Consider the following 24,171-nt stretch of genomic DNA (forward strand, 5'->3'; position numbering starts at 1 on the left):
CCTCCAATGTCATAATTGTATTATGATTATAGTATTTTATACAATAAATAAATAAAATTCAATTTTCTTGTGAATTGTATAACATAATATTGTTTTTTTTCTATTGTTCAACATTGTATAACATATTGTACGGTTTTTTGCATTGTATTGTGTTTGTGAGAAGTATATTTAATTTTTGTAGGGCAAAGTATGCGTCCAACCACTAACGATCCAATCACGGTTTGGCATGAGTATGCGCGTGGAGAGATTGACAGGGGGCGCAGTTGCAACGTGCATTGACAGAGCGAACATGGCATCAGATGATAGGCTGACTTTTGTGCCCTCTTCTGATGCACGTATCTTGGCGCACTCAGTCAGCAATATTGGCCATCTGCACTGGGACCTTTTGGCTACTGATTTGGCTACCTCCTATCTGGGATTGACTACTGATTCGTCTGGTAAGTAAAGCTACGTTTACACTATGTAGATGGAGAGCTATATATATATATATATATATATTAAAACAGGAGACGCCATATAAATAGATTGAAAACACTTAAAATTTTCGGAGACTGAGTCTCCTTTCTCAACCGAGCAGACTGCAGTTAGTTTTGAATCCAACGGTCGTGTGACCACAGAGTACGCACGGAGACTCAATTGTAGCAGCAGAGACCACAGATTACGCGGTGCAGACGGATGGAGAGAAAAAGGGTACAGATTCAGGGGACATTATGGGGTATTTAGGGGGCGGTTATATATATATATATGTTATATATTATAAAATTTGAGCTACATATAGCTCTGCTAGCTGTAGCTCTGCTATAAGTAGATTTAACACTAATTTTATGTAGCAGAGCTAGATGTACCTCTGCAACGTAGCTCTGCTACATGTCAAGTTTTGTTTATAGCAGAGCTAGATGCTGCTGCTCTGTCCTTGAAAGAAGGCTGCCGCAGCTGTTTACTGCTGTTTGCAGCTGTTTAGTGCCTGCTGGGTTTACACCAGATATACTGTACTCATTTGTTGTCAGAGTGCTAGTAGGTTACTCCCCATTGCGAACATTTCTTTTCCTACAGCTACGTTGAAAAGTGGCCATTGCTGCACTGATTACAGAACGCAAAGAATCACTTTTCCGCTCTAGTGCGGGAAAAATTTTTCTGCACTCCAGATTTGCAACATGGCAACGCAAAATACTTAGTAGGTTATATGGAGCAACAGTGCAGCAAAATCAAAATGAAGTTGGTAACAGTGACTGGGCTGCTATAGTGAGCAGAGGTGCAACGAAGCACAACGAGCAAATTATTACTATTATATATTATAACCAAGGACAACATTTTTATTCAATTTGAGAATAAATTAAGGTTTTTATCAATAATAAAATTACACAGAAAAACATTTGATGCATTTCAGGCAATTTTACCCATAATTACCCACTTTTCATATTCAATGGTAACTGTAGGAAAAACTTAATGTGAAATACGTGCGCAAAGTTCCTCTGCTGCACTCAAGAAACCATTCCGCCCTCGCCTACGTTTCTTCCGGTGCAGCAAACTGTCACTTTGCGCACTAGTGTAAAACTAGCTTAACTTGTTATTTCCATACGCATGAGAATATCATTCACGGCCGAAAATAAATGTATAATCATTGAAATAATAATCTTACTGGTAAGTAGAGGCTCAAGTATGTGTCTGTCTGTGGGTATGTATGTTCGACGATAACTTTCGATTGCTTTCATCATTTAACTCGAAATACAACATTCACAGGCGATGATTTACAGGTTGACACTTCTATGCCCAGTTTCTCAATCGTTCCATAAACCGTTTATCCATTCAATAACTTAATTGCATCGATAAACATGAGAAATGCGTTCCTAGAACGCTCCATAAACTTATTAAATCTATAAATCTCTCGATAAACTATAGTGCCAAAATCCAGCCTATAAATATTTATGGAATGGATAAATGTGTTAAAATTTTCGAAATGGAACGGAATTGATCAAATTTTCGGTTGCAATCGAAAAATTGAGTGTAGATCACCAGTATTTTAAAAATGAAACAAACTCAAAGTTGCACTATATTTTTAGCATTTCTAGCCCTTATCTGGTGTCAGCCATCTTGTTTTGGAGACTTTAGCCAAAAGATGTCATTACCGTAGGAAATAACCTACCTCACTACAAGCAGCATGGAATAAACAATTAAGATTTGGTTGCTTACCATGGTTACCATAACATCAATTCCCGGTTGCACAAAAGCCGGTTAAATTTTAACCGTGATTAATTTCACGAGAACCAATCAGAGAAGGCCTTTTTGATAAGATGGCTTCTCTGATTGGTTCTCGTGGGATTAATCAGTCGTTCTCACAGTCCGTTTTCGTTTTTAAAGCAGACGACTTATTCTTAAAATACTTTACCCACAACAAGATCGTATTCCTACTGGGAACGGGCGCTTTAAATTATTGAAATGTCTGAGAAATAAACGCTGTGTTAATTAAAATAACTGTGTCATAATTTTTAAATAAGCTTCAATATCACACATGTTCGATGTTCACTCGACCACGACATACTGGCTACTGAAATACCAAGAATAGACCTGAGGATGTACAACATCCTCGCCTTTTCAATGACAGTGGTGCCAACATAACAATTACTACAAAATCGTCAGATTAATATGCCGGTCCCTGTATAATAAGCATTCTCACCCCGACACATATTATTATAGTGGGGTATCATAAGTTTAGTATTAGCAACTTTTGTATGTATAATATAATAATTATGTATATGTTGTTTTTTTTCAATAAACTCCTCTGGTTGCAATTCATTGACAATCAAAGAAATTATTATTATTATTGCGCTGGAGTTGAGTGTTTTAATTTGCATTCTAGAGAAAATCAGGCTGTGTGGGAGCTATAGAATGGTTCTATGGCATCAGCTGATGAAAAGCGAAATTCGCGTGTTTGAGGCACACAAGTCTGTACACACCTTTAGATTTCCCATTGACGATTGTCTCAACATTTTAATGTTTTACGACCATTGATTGATTAATATTAAATATCGGGGCACCGAGCTTCGCTCGTCATTTTTGTTTTATTGATAAACAGAACACAATTCTTTAAAATGATCGTGTTTATATTTTACAGCTGGCTATACGTCAGCCTTTGAATTTCGGGGATGAGATATTTTGATTTTTCACAGACGCACTTTTTTATTATCCACAGACGACGAAAGTCTCAGCTGTTTTTTCAAGGATGAATTATCCTTTTAATGTCGTTCAGCGAGTTTTCCCAGGAATGAGACATAGTGCAATCAAATTTTTTTATCATAAACCAACTATGTTCTAAATTTCGTGAAAATCGTTAGAGCCGTTTTCGAGATCAGTTGGACATAAATAACCATAAATAAATATGTAAAAATATATACAGAAACTGCTCCCTTAATATAATCAAATCAAATCATTCTTTATTGTTGTAAAACATAACAATAATGTTAAAAACAAACGTCATATTATAAGTTATACAAAAGTCCAGAATAATACAAAATAAATAAAGACGTCGAATTCCTAATAGCCTAGCTAGTCAAAACAATCTTAAAATATAAGATAACATTCAAGAACATCAGATTTGTCAATAGTGATAACAATCTCAAGCAGGTACCTCATTGAATTATGAAACATTTTTCATTGAATTTCATTGACTCCAATCTATTTCGAAATATTCATCAACAGAATACAATCATTTCTTTATTAATATTTCTTATATCACGCTCTTCAATTTATTCGGAGGCAGCAATTTGAAATTATCTGGTATCTTGATAGTTTATAATGCATCATCAGCCTGTTTTTCTTTTCCGACTATTGTATTGTTTGCTTTATCAAATAAATAAATAATTTTAATTGTTCAGTAGGTGGAATCAGATGGGCGGACACAATGTCTTTGCCTGTGCATACGCGTGAAACGGACATCAGTCTGCTGACAGAGCTGTATGGACGGTACATCAACGCCTCTGCTCGGTCGGTACACTTGGCTCTCAAGCTTGACACCACGGAGGTAAGGCTCAAGGCTGCTTTCATTCCGTTGCTGCCGTTCATTCAACAATTGGGTAACTTTATTCTCATTAGAGAAAGTTAATTTCAAATGATGATTTTGAATTCATCAGCTAGGAGTGCTGATACTCGTGGTGAGATACATGGCTATAGTCTTAGACCAGTTATAGAATAGACACGCTGGGAAGTCTAGCCTCTGAAGCCAACATCTACTGAGAAATTCACCCACCTTGACGTCACAACAGTGACGTCACGCATCGTATTGAAAACTTTCAGATTGTGTCTATTTCAGATTCATGGTGTTTTTAGGTTATTTCTAGCGACGGGCATAAACGATATCTGTTAATTTATGATGTGTTATGTGATATCGGCTTCAAAGTTATAATGTGTTTTGAAAATAATAAGGTACGGTAGCCTACAAAACTAATTTATTGTCATGCTGCAATGAGTTCACTTACATCATAACCAAGGATAATATATAACAGTTACAACTTACAATATTTATGTGTATAAATTTCAACTTACACATGAAAAGATATTTTACTGTTTTTCCTAAAAATTTCAGTGCAATTATATGCTGCGCAGGAGATTACCATTTTCATAAATAATAATTACATAAATAAATGATAATCTCCTATGGAAAACAAGCTATGTTTAACAACAATGCATTGTTTAACAAAAATGTCTATACGATGCGTGACGTCTCTGTTGTGACGTCAAGATGGGTGGAATTGGCAGTAGATGTTGGCTTCATCGACTTTTAGAATGAATATACAATTGGCCGTGTCTATTCTATAACTGGTCTAAGGCTATAGTGAGGTCCACGTTTTAATGACAGTGTAGAATTGACAATACTGTTGCTGTCCTTTTCTATCATACAACAAAACAGATAACGCTATCTCTCTCTAGCTTTGCAATGTTGTCAGTTTGCCAGAATATGTTATGTGAACAATTCATTATATCAGTCGTCATTTTTTTTCTTCATTCTATCGAAATACTTGAGTACACAAGTCGTATAATTGATTTAAAATGTGTTTTTGAAACAATGAAATAATTTTCAGACATTACCGTATGAGAAATACAAATTAAAATACTTAAAATGACATTTTAAAAGTTGATATCTAACCATCCTAGACTTCATCCATGCTTCAGTTAGCCTACCCGTATAGGTTAGACCTACTCGTACCGGTATAAATAATATTGAAAAGTTATTTAAGAATTAATCCATTGAAATTACTCATTTTTGAACAGGATTTCTATTTTTCTATTATTTTTAAAAGAAATTGGAGTAGAATATCTACCAAATAACTCAATTTCTGTTGTTTTGAAATTCAGATTGTTGTGTCACAGCTTTTTAAATTAGCCGCCATTTCAGGTTTGTATAAAAATAAAAATTTGATCTCAGTTATGAAAGCAAATTATGAAAAAATATATTTCCTTAATCAATTTGACATAAAATTAATTATTTTATCAAGGAAATGATAATTATCATTAGATTAAATTTAATGGGATAAATTGAGTAACAGCTGTGTACAGTCAGTGGCAAATTGGAGAGACTTGGCAACGTTTTTCTCCTATCTTTCTTCACTGCAATTATAACGTGGACCTCATTATAGGAGTGCTGATACTCATGGTGAGATGTCATTGGCTATGGAACCCGTCAGACTCACCTTATCAACATGCCAAGATGCCGTTTAGCAAGGACTCAGAGGAGTTATCCTTTCAAAATGTTCAATAAGCTGCCAGGGTGGATCAAAGATAGTGGAAGTGATAGACAATTTGAAATATTTCTTGGTGGAGCATCCCGATTATAGCCTGAGTGAATTTCTTGATAGTGAGATGACATTTTGAAACTTTCTTGTGCCATGATTCATAAACCCTTGACATATTCTATCCAGCAGCGCTGGTCAATGACTTAATGCGAGTTTCACCAAATTCACGTTAACGCTTCGCTTAGTAATCTCCAATTAACACTAACTGATGACTTTAACGAAAGATTAAGAAATTTGATTTCACCAACGAAACGACAGATTAGAGTGGATCAGAGTGGCAGTGCGCTGCCATGACACAGAATAAGTACAGAATGGAAACTTGTAATCAATCGCCTATCTAACCAATGCTTTTTACATGACGCCAATACTAAACACGTCACGTGACCTTGGGAAGTTCCAATCCTGGTCTTCTGATTGGCTCGTGGCAGTGAATGAGATCAATTGATCCGGATCATTAACGTGATCCGAACCTACCATCAATATCATTACAATGCGGCGCTTCCTAACAAGATGGCGGATTTTAGCGTCAGGGTACTAGCCAAGTTTCCCTACTGTATGTATACTGTGGCCATGCCACTTGTTTAACATTGTTAGCATGTTATACCAGTTATAGAATACACACGCTGGGAAGCCTAGCCTCTGAAGCCAACATCTACTGCCATTTCGCCAAATCGTGACGTCATCGGATACAAAACTTTCAGATTATGTCTATTTTAGAGGGATGTAAATTATTATTCATTAAAATGGTAAACTCCCGCTGGAATAGACACAATCTGCTATGGAAAACAATGTAAACAAACTCTGCAGAAAATTTTTCTATTCGATGCTGACGTCACGATTTGGCGATATGACAGCAGATGTTGGCTTCATCGACTTTCAGTATGAATATACAATGGGCCGTGTCTATTCTATAACTGGTCTAAGGTTAGCATGTAAAACCTAACCTAGAAAATCCAACTAGATTCCGAAACCACAAGTATTGTTTACCAAATTGAGTGGAGATTAGCCTAAAAATTTTAGTAATTAATAATAATTATATTGTAGTTTTTTAGTTGTATGATTTATTAAATTTAATTTAGGCTGTTGTGTTTTAATAATTGTTCTATAGATTGTTTTTTTTTTAAATAAGTAAAATTTCAAATTTCACAGGATGTTTTCTAGCCATTCTGTCAATGTTGTGTTGCCTAAAGCTACCAAAAGAAGAAGGGACAAAACATTTACGAACATTGAATGAACGCATCTTGGCAATCTTATTAGACTTTGAAGATGTGATTATATGTCGTTTTTCGAGGAACGATTACACTAGAATAAGATAGTTATATATTATGCAACACCATTAAAAAAATAACTTATATACAATATTTAAGATGCAAAAGAAAGCTGTTCATGTTTTGGAGGGCTTGCGGCCAATTCATGTATGCCCATTTTTAGAAAATACAGGTTTCTCACGGTCCCAGCATTGCACTTACTTGAGACTGTAAATTTTGTCTTCAGAAATTCAGAGAGATTTGAAGGAAATGTAGTTTGCCATGACTATAGCACAAGAGCAAAGAGTTCAGCTGTATATCAGTACCCCGCTCACAGACTGACACTTTTGGAAAAAGGACCATATTATTCGGGACTCAAGCTCTTCAATTGTCTACCTGAAAGAATAAGGCTATGTGGTAGTCATAGGCTTTTCTTGTCTTCAATTACTAATGTACTTGTGGAAGCGTGTCCCTATACAATGGAGGAATGTTGTGGTGCCTTCACACTTTGAGTTGATACAGATGCATACACTTTGCATAGAAAAATGTTCATGACATGTTACATGCCACTTGAGCTCTGCTCAGATTTGTGGCTTCACGTAACAAATGACAATAATAATAATTATCTCAAATCATCCATACCTCCCTGCCAAACCCTATATTTGGCTTTTATTGGCAGAGATTATGTTTCTTTCGGATGTTCTGCCTCGTCTTATTAACCAATGTCACTTGTATATACGGTACACGGAAGTTGAAAAAAGTGATAATTATTTCCAAGTTATTATGCATTTGGAAATTACTGAGATATTGCAATTATTCAAATGCTAATGAAATAATTATTATTAAACGAAAATCCAAATTGAATGCTGTAATTCACCCCGAAGACTTCTGCTACTGCAAATATTGATAACAGGGTAAACAGCTAGATGGAAATTCGATGAGCGCTACTATTCAAAAATTATTTGTCAGTCCGGGAATCGAACCCAGTACCTCCTAATTGCCGGTCAGGAATGCTTACCCTTACACCAAACTGCCAATCTCTGGATAGCAGCGCCCATTTTATACGAAGCCATAGCGGCCAGCCAGTCTACAGATGGAAATTACTGAGATATTGCAATTATTCAAATGCTAATGAATTCAATCATACACTGGCTGGCCGCTATGGATTCGTATAAAATGGGCGCTGCTATCCAGAGATTGGTAGTTTGGTGTAAGGGTAAGCAATCCTGAACGGCAATTAGGAGGTACTGGGTTCGATTCCCGGGCTGACAAATAATTTTTGAATAGTAGCGCTCATCGAATTTCCATCTAGCTGTTTACCCTGTTGTCAATATTTGCAGTAGCAGAAGTCTTCGGGGTGAATTACAGCATTCAATTTGGATTTTCGTTTAATAATAATAATTAATTCATTAGCATTTGAATAATTATTGTAATATCACAGTAATTTCCATCTGTAGACTTATTATGCATTTATAAGTTTTTACTGGAACAAATGAAATTAATTTTTTCTTCATATGATTGATAAAATAACTCTGATTGCACTCTATGATCAAATTTGTTCATATTTTGTTCAAGTTCGTCAATTTGTTTAGGATTTGTTTGATAAGTTGACTTTGTGTGATTTGGTAGGTTCTGGGCCTCCCAGTGGCAGCACGAGTTCGCCTGTCATGGCCGCGACTGGTGAACGCCTCTGTGGTGCAGATACCCCTCACCCAGGTGGGCAACACCACCTATGTGGAGCTGCGCCTGGCAAACCCGGCCACCCAGCATGCCACCATGGTGCAGCTGGTGCTTGAGACCGCCTACCCGATGGTGGCCGGCATTGTCACCAATATGCCCAAGCCGTGAGTAGCCATAACACCTCATTACACAGTTCTATGTAGTCATTTATAATCAACTCAATTAGAAATTATAATCAAATTATAAGCATCACGCTTATTTCAATATTATTAAGTAGCTAGACAGACAAATATTTGACTATAGTGAGGTCCACGTTATAATGGCAGTGGAGAAAGATAGGAGAAAAACGTTGCCGATCCTCTGTCTTGTAAATGCCTTCTATAGACGATAGCTGATACAGGTTTATTAATGTAATATTAACGGTTCATTCTCGTTTAAAATAATCAATTATATTTTATTAAGCAAGAAATTATATATTTCAATAATTGTATAATTAATTTTCATAATTAGGATGAAATATTTTGTTAATTAACTAGTAGTTCTGTGAACAGTAGACCTCACGCAGTATTCTCATCCACAAGTACCTGATTGAAACTATAGACCTTATGGAAATACAGCAATAGACTGGCTTCTCCTCACATCTGTGTAATCACTTGTCAGCTGATCTATGATGAATAATTCTATAGTCTGATTTTTACTCTAATATTGGCGTATGAAGGAGGCTCCTTTTTCCTTCTATATTATCCTTGAAATGCAAAATTTCCAAAAACCTTGTATATAAGTCGACGTGCAATTAAAAAAGGAACATACCTGTCAAATTTCATGAAAATCTATTATCGCGTTACGCCGTAAATGCGCAACATATAAAAATATAAACATTTAAACATTAAGAAAAATGCCATACCGTCGACTTGAATCTTAGACCTCACTTCGCTCGGTCAATTAAGTAGCTAGACAGACAAATATTTGACTATAGTGAGGTCCACGTTACAATGGCAGTGCTTGATTTACAATGGTATTGCTATCCTTGTCTATCATTCAACAAAATGGATGGCGCTATCTCTTTCTCGCTTTGCTCTGTTGCCAGATCGTCTTTCAACAATGTAGAATTAATAATTAATCAACAAAATATTTCATCCTTATTATGAAAATTCATTATGAAATTATTGAAAATATAATTTCTTGCTTAATAAAATATAATTTATTATTTTAAACGAGAATGAACAGTTAATATTACATCAATAAACCTGTATCAGCTACCGTCTGAAGGCATTGGCAAGACGGAGGATCGGAAACATTGTTTTCCTATCTTCCTCCACTGACATTATAACGTAGACCTCACTATAGACCCTAATGGTTTGTCTCTGAATAAAGTTCCGTATCTTGAGACTGATAGTCTTCTAATAGTAATAGTAATAATAGAATGACTTTTATTTGATGACGTGGCGATGTTTGGACAGTAATGTCCACTCCACCACTTAACCACGGCGAAGACGTAATGGTGCGTACAGACTGTCGCTCTGCTCCGCAACCGAACGTCACTCCAGCAGAGCGATTGATGATCGACCGGCGAGCAACAGTGGTTCGACCGGGGAACGCGAGAAGATCTAACATCTTCCGTAACGTTCATGATGGGTGCGTTGGCGGTGCGACTGTGGTTCGATGGTGGTACGAGGGCGGTACGAGGGAGGAGCGTGCTCGGTGCGGGTTGGAAGCGCGAGTATATGTACGCAGCTTAATGGAGTAGTAAATGCTTGTTATTCTGGGTTTTAGTAACAATGAGATGGTTTATCACTGAATTAAGTTTGTAAATAGTAATTATAACACGCAACAAGCAACTAATAACTTATACCCCAACACAAATCATTTATAGTGGCGTGTATATTTATTCATTGAATTATATATGCCTATTGAGAAATTATTCAATGCTTAAACTTCATTGTTTTAATTGTATTAAAGCAGCCTTGGGCAAACCAAGGATCTATCCTAGTAGGGACGTTTTCCAAGAAATGAATGTTCTCACCATAAGACAGCAATATATAAAAAACTTAATCCTTTCTATTAATAAAACTAAACATCTACCAACAATCCGTGCTCTCAATTACAACACTCGTCCATCGATTACAATGAAATTCATGGTCAGATTCTCCAGACTTTCAGTAAATAGAAGACAGTATGAACACAACTGCAATATGCTGATTAATATGATTCCCTTAAACTTATTCACCCATAAAATAAACAAGAAACTTACAAAAGATATTGATGAATGGGTAAAAACTAGAATATTTTTCAAAATAGACTTTTAATCATAAAATTACACACAATAGATTGATTTGGTGAATACCTAAGATAAAATTGTGATTTTGTGAATTTCAACATTTTTTTTTGTGTTTCAGTCAAAAAAAAAAAAATCTTTCAATGATTTGAACTGAACTCATTGCTAGCGATCAGACACGTGTCTCTGCTAGCAATTATTGCCGGTAAAATGAGTACAACCGGGATTTCAGTTACTTATATCTAATTTATTTCATTATTTCTAGAATAGAGTATATTCTGAATTTCTGTATGATGTACCCAATTATTATGTGAATTTGTAATTGTATAAATCTTGTATATATGGCAAATAAATTGAATTGAATTGTATTAAATGTTATAGTATTCAAATTTTCATTGAAATTGTTTTTGATGAATAAACTTTTATTTTATTTGTTTCAGGCTGCGGCCGGATTGCATAGGCGAATGCGTTGATCTGACGACGGCGAAAGAGCTGTTTGTGCTCTCGGACGGCCAACGCAGTCAGGTGGCCTCGTATCTGCTGCCTCCCGCGCACAACATCACCGTCAAGATTGGCTTCTCGCCCACATCCACTCAGCCCAGCTCCTCGCTGCTTCTAGTCAGGTTAGTGGCTGCTAACATATACTAAAACAAGATTAATTCAATATTCGTATGAATGAAGGTAATCTTATAAGATGCGTACAGACTTACGCTCTGTTCCACAATCGAACGTCACTCGAGCAGATCGATAGCTGATCGATCGCAGGTCGATCACGCTACTGGTGGAACATGTCTATTTCTAAATAATTTCTAAATTTCTAAATAATAGGAATCTTCTTTTAAACGCCAGCAAGTCCATTGTAGTTCCTTTTTCAACAAGGCAAAGAATTAATTATTGGTCCCCAAATGTTGAATTAAATGGCGAAACCTTAGAACTAGTGGATGGCACTAAATTTTTAGGCCTTGATATTGATAGCAGCGTATCATGGGATAAACATGTTTCTCAGGTTGTAAAAAAGATATCCCCCGGCTTTTTGCTTTGCGGCAAATGACAGATATCTGCAGTATACAGACAATGAAATCCCTGTACCACTCTTTAATAAATTCTCATCTGGCATACGGACTTGCTATTATGGAGTACAACCAAGAGTAACCTTGATAAGATACTATTACAACAAAAAAGAGCTCTCAGAATAATAATGAAGTTAAAAAGATTAGACTCAGTAAAACTCGTTTTTCCACAGTTTGGAATCTTAACAATCTATGGGCAATATATTTTTGACGTAGTCATGTACTTTAAAAAATACTCGTCAACAGGATCACGAAACGAAACACATGGCTACAACACCAGATTTGGTAGGATCGAGGAGAGGCATAGATTGGATTTCTTTAAGAAAAAAACATTTTTTTTTAAGGGGGGAGAAAATTTTTTAATATACTTCCTAGAGAGTTGAAAGAAATAGACGATATTAATAATTCTTGTTGTAATTGACACTGTTCAGATGTATTTTGTGCATTTTTATGAATAAAGAAATTTTCAATTCAATTCATGTGAGGGTGAGTCATTGCACCCTAACTCGGCAGTGTCTTGCGCTATGGAGCTCTATGACTGCTCAAAGTAATAACAGTGCTGAAGTTGGGGGTTCCTGATATATAAGACCTTTAGTAGAGCTTGGCAATTTTATCTTTTTTATTTATTCATTTATTTATTATTCTCTGATTTTTCTTTTTCTAATTCATTAGAAATTAATATCTGATATTCTAATTCTAGTTTAATTCCATTTAATTTTCAAAAAATTTAAAGTAAAAATATGTATTAAATAGACGTTTAGATAGATAAGGGAACCAGACTGGGGCGGCATAGGTCAGGTATGCCCTGATGATGGCTGTGAATATGAGCAGCCGAAATTTCAGGGGGAGTGAAGGGGTGACAAGGAGGGGGAATAGATGTACAAACAGCACACGACAGTGTTGAATTTTCACTTTAATGTGTTGTTTGAAGGTGAGTGTTCTGTCCAGAGTTACACCTAGGTACTTGACGGTATGGGACCATGGCAGTGCGTGGACATGGATTTTGCGAGTGGGAGGAAGTTTATGTTTTCGGGAAAAGGCGACAGCCACACATTTAGTTGGATTAATCTCTACCTTCCAGGATAAACACCAGGATGTAAGCAGGTTTAATTGCTCTTGAACATTCCTGGCCGCCCTATTCAGATTCATGCTGCTCGAGTGGAATGTGGTGTCATCAGCAAATAGACTTGTTTGAACTGAAGGTCGATCAAGAGCGGAACGCGAACAGAGCGTGTAACAGAGCTCGAGCTTGGCAAGCTCCTAGGGCGAACTAACCAATAGTTGTGCATGTGCGGTTAACGTTTTTGTTGCATCAGTTACGATCACTGTGTTAGCATATAAAATTATCAAAATTAAATAGGTTAATATAAAATTATATAAAAAAAATAATAGCATAGAGAAACGATAGCACAAGTAGATATCCCATGGTATAGGGCGTTTATGTCGCAACTTTACTGTTATCTCAAGCCGATAGTTCACGTAGTTCTTTCCCATGCAGCTATGTGACGCTGGTAGTCTCTCAAATTGTGCCGTTCATACACTCTCACCCCAACAAAACAGTAAAAAATGACAATAATCGACAGTAATAGGCTTGAGATAACAGTAGAAGTTGCGACATAGACGCAACTATACCATGGGATATCTACTTACGCTATTGTTTCTCTATGATAATAGGTACTAGCATATTAGAATTTAGAAGAAAGAAGCCGAACTCCCAACCAAGCCTTTCACCTTTCAAAACATTTATAAAACATCAACGTAAATGCAATAAACATAATATTTATCGTCAATTTATTATATAAACATAATGTATTATTAGGCTACCCAGCAATCCCCTGGGGCCTGTTTCATAAAAACTTAGAAGTCCTGTAATATAGGAACAGCTGATTTTATCGGCTATATTGAGCATGTAATTGGAATGGTGATTCTCCTGTATTACAGGACTTGTAACTTTTATGAAACAGGGGCCTGGGGCCTGTTTCATAAAAATTTAGAAGTCCTGTAATACAGGAACAGCTGATTTTATCGGCTATATTGAGCATGCAATTGAAATGGTGATTCTCCTGTATTACAAGACTTGTAACTTTTATGAAACAGGCCCCTGGTCATAATATTTTATTTAGTTTTGTCACCCGATCAGCTGGATTGAACGTTTCACATTTGTGAGGTTAGGTTATAGCGAAGTCAACAATACAACAAGCGCGCGATCATCCTTCGAACCTCTGGCGATCCCTTGCGTAACATTTTCAAAATCTTAATTAGGTTAGTAAATCTATAATTCAATATATCAAATCTTAGTTTTCATGATTAACTTCTCTGAATCTCTTCCCCGTCTTTTCTCCTATGAATTTCATTTAGGCTCAACTCACACTTACGCGACTCAGGTTGAGAAGAGACTCGACTCTAGTCGAGAGCATGTGTTTTTAAATTATGACGTCGCGGAGACTAGAATCGACTGGTCTGAGTGTCACCATTTGGAAACACATGCTCTCGATTAGAGTCGAGTCTCTTCTCGACCTGAGTCGCTTAAGTGTGAGTTGAGCCTTACAGTTTATTAATCTTTTCCACTGTTGTCAATATACCTTGTACTCCGTTCTCCAGTTGCATTGCCATTGTATTTATGTTGATATTGTATTGTTTGTTTTGCAGAAACAACTTAACAGCGTTGGAGGCGATACACATAAGTGCGCAAGGGGCGTATGCACAGTTCAAGTTTGGAAACCGCAAGCCAGGCTCCAACACGCCGCTACTTTTCGAACTCGCCGAAAAACATCTCAAAGATTGCGAACGTAAGTCAATAAACTTCATTCATTAGTATTATTCATTCAGTATTGCCTTACGACAATATAAGGGCTTGATTGACATTGAAGTGACATGGCACTGACTTTTTACCACTTCCACGCTACCTCCATGGAATAAATATATGGTTCAATGCACACCGGAGTGACGACATGCCAGTTGCATACAAAACCGGGTACTCCGCTTCCTCCCCATCCACAAAAACAACCTGTTGAATAGAATAAAAGAAAAATTTGAATAAAATAGAAGAAATTTTCCTTACAACCTAATCTATCAGTTTTGTACTATGTAGCATAGTACCTATGCCAGCACACAAACCTAGATTTTGCTGGCTTTGTCAGATTGAAAACAAGTTATTTTTAATTTAAGAGTTTATGTGTTATTGGAATCTTATTATGTATTTCTTGTTTGTCTATTATTTTTATGATTCATAGTCTACATTGTATTGTTTTCAATTTGACTAAATAAATTTGATTTTTTGATTCAATAGAAGAAACTATTTCTTGTTGAATAGAATAGAAGAAAGCTTGAATACAGTAAATTAGAATAGTCCAGGAAAGGAATGCTCAAAGAAAAGGTATGGAGGGAAAGGTTAGGAACACAATTTCTGACCTTGTAGGAAGAATAGTTAGGGAGCAATACTTATTGTTAGAAATATTACCAAACTGGAAAAATTATTTTTCATGATTTTGAAAAAATCATGCATTGTAGGGTTAACATGTTAAAATTCCTCATCCCTACCACTTTTACCTACTACCATTTTTCTGCTGACTAGAAACTAGAATAAACTGATTAAGTTTCTGATTTTGTGTCCTGCACAGCAGAAATTCAAGCGGATTCGTTGTCAGTTCAAAGATCTGGCATCACTTCTTAAATGGCGACAAAATTCATTTTTCCTCCACCTACTGTCAAAAGTACTTACTTTACTCCCTGAAACATGATACTAAAGTGTCACTTTTTCGCTCTCGGTACTAAAAAACAGAAAACTCCTAGGGAGTAAAAGTGACTCCATTTAAATAACATGGGAAGCATCTCTATTTTAAAAAAGTACATTTGGAATAGGTCAGAAGGTCTAAGCTCAGATGAGGAAGCATATAGAGTAGTCATTAAACCAACTAAATTCAATACCTCAACCAGACATTTGATCGATATATAAAATTTATGTTTGTATGCTGAAATTATTATTACAAACTTCATATCACTATACTAAAAAAAAATGTATATATATTTTTCTTTTATTCCATGTTATTCAAAATATCAGCCAAGGAATATTACTTATTAACTAATCAAATTTGAAACGGGAACTTCATCATAGCTGTAGTTTTGGCTGTCATTGTTGTTACAACTTTAGCCGACAGATAGTGCTGTCGGAGGAGAACTGTGATTACAAGCCAGCTGTTTCTGTTTACTTTTTAGATTATGTTGTAACACATTGTTTGGTCACATACGTTTTTAAAAATTATTTTATTAGCAGTTTTTATAAAAATGTAGGTGGAGGAAAATGTTGTGTATATCACGAGTGAAAAATGTTTTTTCTCCCTCAGGAAAATTGTTGCCCTCGGCTTCGCCTCGGCTTCAAACTTTTCCCTCAGGGAAAAAACAGCACTTTTCACTCTAGATAAATACAAATAACTATTTCTCTATTCTTATTCTATGCTTGTATGAACTTATTTATCTGACTTCTGATAGAATATTTTAATAAGACTACTTGTACTGTTTAATTATTGTAGTAATCACTAGTACCCTTTATACCTAGTACCCTTCTTCATATAAACACAACTAAATATATAAATCTGAGTACCCTTTTTAAAATTATTTAGTCACGACATGTTCCGGCTATATCAAGTCCATTAAAAAGTAGCCTTAAAGAAAAAAGACAAACACATTTAGTTTCAGCACTCTTGATTTTGACACTTGAAAATGGCTTGATTGATAAAACAGTTGTCTTCTTCTCCTTCTTTGTCCTCTCCCCACTGTGCTTTTACAGCGTTGGGGTAGCCTCGACCCAGTTCTTCCATACCCGTCTGCCCATCGCCATTCTTCTCATCTCCGGAACAGTCTTCCCTCTTCTCCTTCCAATCTCCTCAATTCTGTCCTCATATGAGGGCCTCGGTCGTCCTACAGTTCTCCTTCCTTGCACTCTCACATTCACAAACTGTTACGCTTTTCTGCTGTCATCCATCCGCTGTACATGTCCATACCATTTTTAAGCTGCCTCATTTCAATCATCTCACTTACATCTCTCATGCCAACTTCCTCTCTTATTCTGGTGTTTCGTATTCTATCCCTTATTGTCTTCCCCAATGTTTTTCTATGACATTTCATTTCCACCGTTCTTATTTTATTTTCATGGCATGATCTCATGGGCCAGCTTTCACTCCCGTACAGTAAGATTGGCTCAATTATTGATCTGTATACCTGGTTCTTTATCCTCTTACTGATCTCTTTTTTACCAAATATACAGTCTTTGACGGAATAGTAATCCAGTGAACCTTTCCTTACCCTGTTCAGCACCTCAACATCTATTTTTCCATCCTCAGAGAACTACGCACCCAAATACTCATACTTCGCCCCCCGGTCAAGCACCTCTCCGTCAACCCTAATCTCCACATTCTCTCCTCCAACCTTTGAGACCACCATCACGTTGCTCTTTCTTACATTGAGAACCATTAAAACAGTTGTGTCTACATATAACAGTATAAAGAGTGTGCTATTAATAATACAAACAAAGGTATACAGCTGTGCTGAATAATAAGTTCTATTTTTCCGGCTCTAAATTTTGTAAATTACGTGAAAATGTTTCAATTATCAGTGATTTGAGTGTAATATTTTGGTTTCCTATCCAGTTTCTCAACCTTCAAAATTCAAAATTCTTAGTTTTAGTTGTTTTTGAGTGAAAAAGAACTAAATTTCAGAAAAGTGGAATCATAACCTCATTTCGGACTTTTAAATTATTATCTACATTTGGGAGAGAAATAGTACAAGGAGTATCCTTAGTTTTTCTCTCCCATTCAGTGCTTCTTGTAAAAATTATAATAAATAAATAAAATAAATTATATGTATTTCCCTTTTGTTCTAATAGTCAGATGGATTTAAAAACGAGTTTTGGTTTGTTATTAGGAGAGAGACATCGCAAATCGCCAGCACCGAATTTGACAGTGAAGCGTTCGTTCACAGCACGCAACACGGGGGCCCTTCCGCTGTCCGTTTATGGCTTCTACATCAGTGGTTGCCCTGCGAAGGGTATGGCTTCAAGGTGCTCAACTGTCAGCCCTTTCAGCTGGCGCCTAACTCTACTAGAAAGGTTCGTAGCTAAATAAATAGAAAGCATTTCATTGACAAGAAACAAACAAAACATATACATATCAACAGTTAACAGTGAGTATAAAAACACACCATAAAATATACAATATATGGATAGGATGAATTGGATCACAATATATTTTAGCTGAAGGTGGATAATCTCCACGACCAGAACAGACCGACAGAGCTTACTCACGAACAGACCGACAGGTCCATGTGAGTACAGTTTCAATTATTTTGTGAAATAGTTTTTAAACACAGATATAATCTTCTTCAAATTAGTACATGTACTGATGTTTTTTTATAAGTATTTTTTTTGTGAAACAATAAATCAATTCAATAATATCTACATGTTTGAAACATAGTGGAACGGCGAAGCTGAGTGTATCAGAGGAGGTAGATAAGAGTGTTTCAAATGTTTAATTGGTAAGAGAACGTTTCAGACAATACTTTTTTTGACGAGAAAGCTTTTTGATTGGTTCTCGTAGCTTTCAAATATGATTAAAGTTTAGCAGGCTTCTATGCAACTGGGCCTGTATATTCAACTTGTTTAATAATTAATGTAGATGTATTTTGTTATTCCATTAACTTGATCATAATACTCATCTATTTCCATGACGAACTGCAAGCTAATTTGAACTGTAAATACTGAGAGCTCAGTTGAAGACATAACTGGAAGAGTAATGTTTTTATTCGATTAAGGAGTTTTTCAGTTGCTTTAGTTCCCGTGATTTTTCGTAGACCTTCGAGAGTATTCATTTAGCAATTTGTTTTATAAATGCACAATCTCAATTAAATTGAAATTGAAATTATCTTTATTCTTCTTCTTAGAAAGTACAAACAACATACAATATACATATTCAAAATTCAAAATGTTTTTATTGCCGTTAACAAAGATGTATTGACAAAGTCATCAGGTAAACATGTACATCATACATACATTTCACATAGGTACTCAAAACAGAGAAATACTATCACAGCCAACAGTCCCGCGTACTTAGTATCTTCACAGTTATATACAGTCATATTTTTAATTGGCAATAACAATATTATAATAGAGGTCAAATATTAACATGAAATATTAGCTGCCAACATCTCCTCAATCGAATAAAAAGCCCTATTTTTGAATAGTTTGGAAATTGCGTACCTGAACGATCTAGAGTCTTTATCACGGATACTTTCAGACAGTTTATTAAATAATTTCATACCGATATATACATACATATTTTGTGTTTTGGAAAGCAGTACCCGTCCGGTATTTATTTGTTTACGCTCTCTTGTAAAGTGCTGATGTACATCGTATCTTAGATCGAATTGCCTCAGATTATCTTTGACAAATGTCAGAGCTTGCAGCATAAAATATACAGGGCAGAGTCAATATGCCGTTTCTTTTAAAGATAGGATACATATACAACACTTGAAGAAGGTTCCTCACATGGGCAAAGCCTGTGTGCGAGGAACGAGTTTTCTACAATTCCATATACCCCTTTGAGAGGAGGTCAGTGGCTGCTAAATTATCTATCTACTATTTTTGATGATAATCTAAAATGTGTGTGAACTGCTAACTTTTGCTTTTTATTTTATCATGCATATAGTATATTGTTTTCTTTTTAAAATTGTTCAACAAAATAGTTTATTTTTTTCTTGAATCTTGTTTGTGTGGAATTAATGTATTTATTAATTTATTAGTCTATTTTTATTTATTCTAGTGGATGGAATAAGCTCTACTTTCTTTCTATTGACATGTTTGCTGTACCTGTTGTTCGAACTCACTGCCGGCGCACAAGTTTTCTTTGCCGGTAGTGCCATTTTGTAAGTTAGAATATTTATTTTATCAATCTGTATTATTTTATAGCAAATAAATGAATTTGAATTTGTTTAGGTGGACATAGCGTTCACGCCCGACTTCACGCTAGCCCGCGTGCAACGCCTGCTGACGCTGTGGACGAGCGAAGGCGGGGCCTTGGATGGGGAAGGGGCGGAGGTGGGCGGGGCCAACTACACCCTGGTGGCCACCTTGCCGCCCTACCTGCTGGCGCCGTGCGCGGGGGCACTGGCACGCCCCACCTGGGAGCCGCTGCTCTACTATTCGGCGGTCACGTTCATGATTTTCCTGCTTTGCTGTGTGCTGGCCGCAGCCTACCTCGAGTCGGACCGCACGCTAAAATGTGCGCTGATCGCCATGTCAAGGTCCACCGATCCCAGTGTGCAGCCGGTGCTTGATCTCAGGTCAGTTCAAGTCCAAGTTAGGTTCTGTTAGGACACGATTAACACACGGGCAGTCGCGTGTTGTATTTTGTACAACATCCAATTTCCAAGTGTTATGTACTCTGTTTACTGTCAAAACATATTAATTGATTGTATCATTACTTTTTCCATCTTCTTGAATTATTTTACGCCTATGAACATTTGGATGATTACCATTTCATAACCCAATAAGGTACATCAAGCAAAGCCATCAATTTTGTGTTATTAGTTCGTTTACAGTCCCCGTATACAGTCTTTCCCTATCTTATGCACTGTCGCGACTAAATGACACCTAAAGACTGAACCATTGCTCGGTTGATACTGCAACTCAGTGGTGTGATGGGGGGGGGGAAAGTTTTGGAATACATAGGTGACTCATTCACTGACACCACCAAATTCAATAGTTTTGTGCAGCGAAAAAACTGACACTGTTTAACTTTTTACAACAGCGCGACTGCCGGAAGGTTAATACGAGGATCCTTTTCTTCAACCTCCGATTACATATCATAAGACACTGACATTCAAATCAAATCAAAGTTTATTCATCAAAAACAATCACAATTCAGCAAATTTGAATTGTATAACATTTGATACAATTGAAACAAATTCAAAAAATTCAAATTCATTTTATTAATTCAAAAAAGTTTTATGCATTGAATAATTTCTTAATAGGCTTAGATAATTCAATGAACAAATAAACACTCCACTATGAAAATGATTTGTGTTGGGGTATAAGTTATTAGTTGCTTATTGCGTGTTATAATCAATATTTACAAACTTCATTCACTGATATGGGATTAACGTTTTTTATAATGAAATTAGTAATAATAAATATTAATGTTCTGTTAAGGATAATTATCCTTTTTATCCAATTATTATAATAATTGGAAAGTTAATTTAAAAAAATGAAAAACCAGTAAAGGAAAAGAATGAAGAATAAATAGTTCAAATATTTTCAGTCTAACTAAATTTTCACAATTTTCTACTCCAATATCAACTAACCAGGAAAATAAACTTTTCTTTTGAATTCTTCCCTAATGTTAATTGGTATTGAATTGTAAATTTTTGGTCCCAAATGTATGTAGTTTGTCTTCGGTGTTTGGTAGGGGTTGATGTTTACAGAGCTTAACAGCTTGTCATCCCCGCCAAACGCCCTGTGATCGGTGCGGCCGAAATTAGGGTCTGTTAGGACACGATTAATACGAGGATCATTTTCTTCAACCTCCGATCACATATCATAAGACACATAAGATCAATAACACAAGCGTTAGGGGGTTGATGTTTACAGAGCTTAACAGTTCGTCATCCCCGCCAAACGCACTGTGATCGGTGCAAACAGAACGTCAATTGTTGTCGAATTATAGCACTACCTCCGTAAACAAAGCCGTAGTGCATTCGTGTGACGTCAGCACAGTTAGGGTTTCTACACCAATAAAAATTCGTTAATATCAGCTAGTGTTTTTATTGGTGTAGGAGCCCTACCTGTGCTGACGTCACACGAATGCACTATGGCTTTGTTTACGGAGGTAGTGATTATAGACCCACAAACATTACTCTTGTCATTACTGTCAAGTAGCCTGCACACAGGGACAATAGCAGCTTCCATTAGCTGCCGCGGGAAGACGGAATTAGAAATCTCCGGAACTCAAATGTATAATATACATTGTATTATGTATTATGACATTTCTAATTCCGCGTTCCCGTGGCAGCTATTCATTGCATTCCTACAATATAAATAGTGTAATGGTAAAATTTAAGGATAATTCACAATACTCAATACCACCAGGTTTAGTGGTAAACGCAGTAAATGAAGGCAACAATACTCCTAAATAGAAAGAAAAAGAAAAATCTTAGTACCCTTTTTGAAATATTTAGTGATTAAATATTTCAAAAAGGGCACTAAGATTTTTATTTTTCTTTCTATTTCTATAAAAGTAGCCCTATACAGAAAAGAGATAAACAATACTCCTTCTTTCTTAGAGGTTAGAAGTTCTATTATACTCTGAAAATTGAATTTGAATAGTTTATAATATCTTATAATTGAGAAATTCTTGAAATGAGTATGAGCTAATTGAAATTAAATTTATTTTCAACTCGTTCTAGCTAGTGGAAGCTACTAATCCCTGTGTTCAGCGTGCTTTATTTACTCCAAGCCAAGATTCCATCATCTACGCATTTTAGGTTTTTGTAGGTTGAATTTGGACGGTAGTTTTGAGCTTTTGACCAGCATCTAGGAGTAAAGTTGCAGACATTTTTTTCAAATAGGCTTCTTCAATTTTTCTCTTCCTATTACAAACTGCTAGTTGATGAACCAATTATAAAACAGCTTAAAAAACAAACAGCTTATAAATTATAACACTTATAAAACAGCAATAGTAGTCTAGATTCTAAGTAAATAATAGTTCAGTTGATGATTGATCGAAGTTGAAGTAGACTGTGGTTTCGATTGAAGAATCCAATGTATTTATAATATAATATATAAATTATATAATCCACATTGCGATTATTCTGCTTCTGTGTGCGAGCCCCAGAATTGAAAATATTTCGCAACGAAAACTTCGTTTGGAAACCGCAGTCTAAATTCTTGGAATTCCACAACGAATTCGTACGCATCGGTGTGCGCATACCTTAAATCGGTATAATTCACAAATCTCTATCATATATTATTCAGATGACAAAAATAGAATTGGTACGTACCTTAAAATTGATAATGTTGCAGTTGCTTTGAATGCTCTCCCTTTTGAAATATTCACAACCTCGTTTTTCTGTTTTCTTGCAACCCTTGCAGCCTTCCATATCTTGAGCAGTAAGTAAAGTAGAGTTTGTAAATTAGACTTAACCTATTTCGGACTATGTGAACCTTATCTAAATTTGAGAGAGGAATAGCACAAGGTTACCTCTTTTTTTTTCTCCCTATCATTTTTGATGATGTACTTGTTGTATAAATCAATAAAGAATAATATGGTTCTGTCTCATTTTCAAATATTTTGTTGATATTCTTGGATGTTCAATTTCTATCACCCAAGTTTCTTCGGAGTGGCCGTAGTCGAGTGGATCAGATGCTGGCTTTATGATTCAGAGGCCCGGGTTCAAATCCCGGCCCGGGCAAGATATTTATCTCTGGCCACTCCCGTGTTTCGGATGGACACGTTAAGCTGTCGGTCCCGGCTGCCTGAAAAGCAGTCGTTAGGTCTTGTCAGAGGCCCTGAAATTGATCAGTTGCGACCTGAAAACTCTGACACCAGACCTGAGCCAGCCAGGTCACACGATATTATAATTATTACCCAATTTTCTTGATATTTAGTAGTATAGAAGGATAGAACATAAAATACTTACTTACTAATTGACGCTACAGCTCATTCAAGGCCTTGACCTCCTTCAAGAACCTAAAATATTAATCATAATATGACTCAAAGGCCCGGTTACTATAGAATATTAATTATAGAATTATTAATATAGAATATAGGACTCAATGACCCGGTTTCTAAGACACTTATTAAATATAATGGACCATTAAACCTATAGATCAATGAATGATTTATTAGACTTGATTAACCTTAGTGTCCGGTTTCCCATTAGGGAACTTTGGACTATATATGGCGAGGTGGAACTACCCTTGGGTCTCCCCACCATTCAAAGCCATACGCTAATAATTATAATAATAATTAGATTTGATAGTGGTCTAAATCTCCTACCTGTAGACGCTTCTCTGGCTTTTATAAATCGTGAATCTATCGTTTTGCATAGATGAACCTTTACTAGTA

General features: G+C 36.0%; 1 protein-coding gene across 1 annotated transcript in view; it reads left to right on the forward strand.

Annotated features, from left to right (window-relative positions):
- The window catches only part of LOC111046285 (transmembrane protein 131), a 103,858-nt gene that overhangs the window by 50,032 nt on the left and 29,655 nt on the right, over window positions 1-24,171 (forward strand). The window contains 7 exon segments of the mRNA XM_039439291.1: window positions 3,873-4,018; window positions 8,663-8,877; window positions 11,429-11,611; window positions 14,708-14,847; window positions 17,978-18,085; window positions 18,088-18,161; window positions 20,043-20,389. Of these exon segments, the coding sequence (XP_039295225.1) occupies window positions 3,873-4,018; window positions 8,663-8,877; window positions 11,429-11,611; window positions 14,708-14,847; window positions 17,978-18,085; window positions 18,088-18,161; window positions 20,043-20,389 (1,213 nt within the window).

The sequence above is a fragment of the Nilaparvata lugens genome, chromosome 12 (assembly GCF_014356525.2).
Source record: "Nilaparvata lugens isolate BPH chromosome 12, ASM1435652v1, whole genome shotgun sequence".
Lineage (NCBI taxonomy): Eukaryota > Metazoa > Arthropoda > Insecta > Hemiptera > Delphacidae > Nilaparvata > Nilaparvata lugens.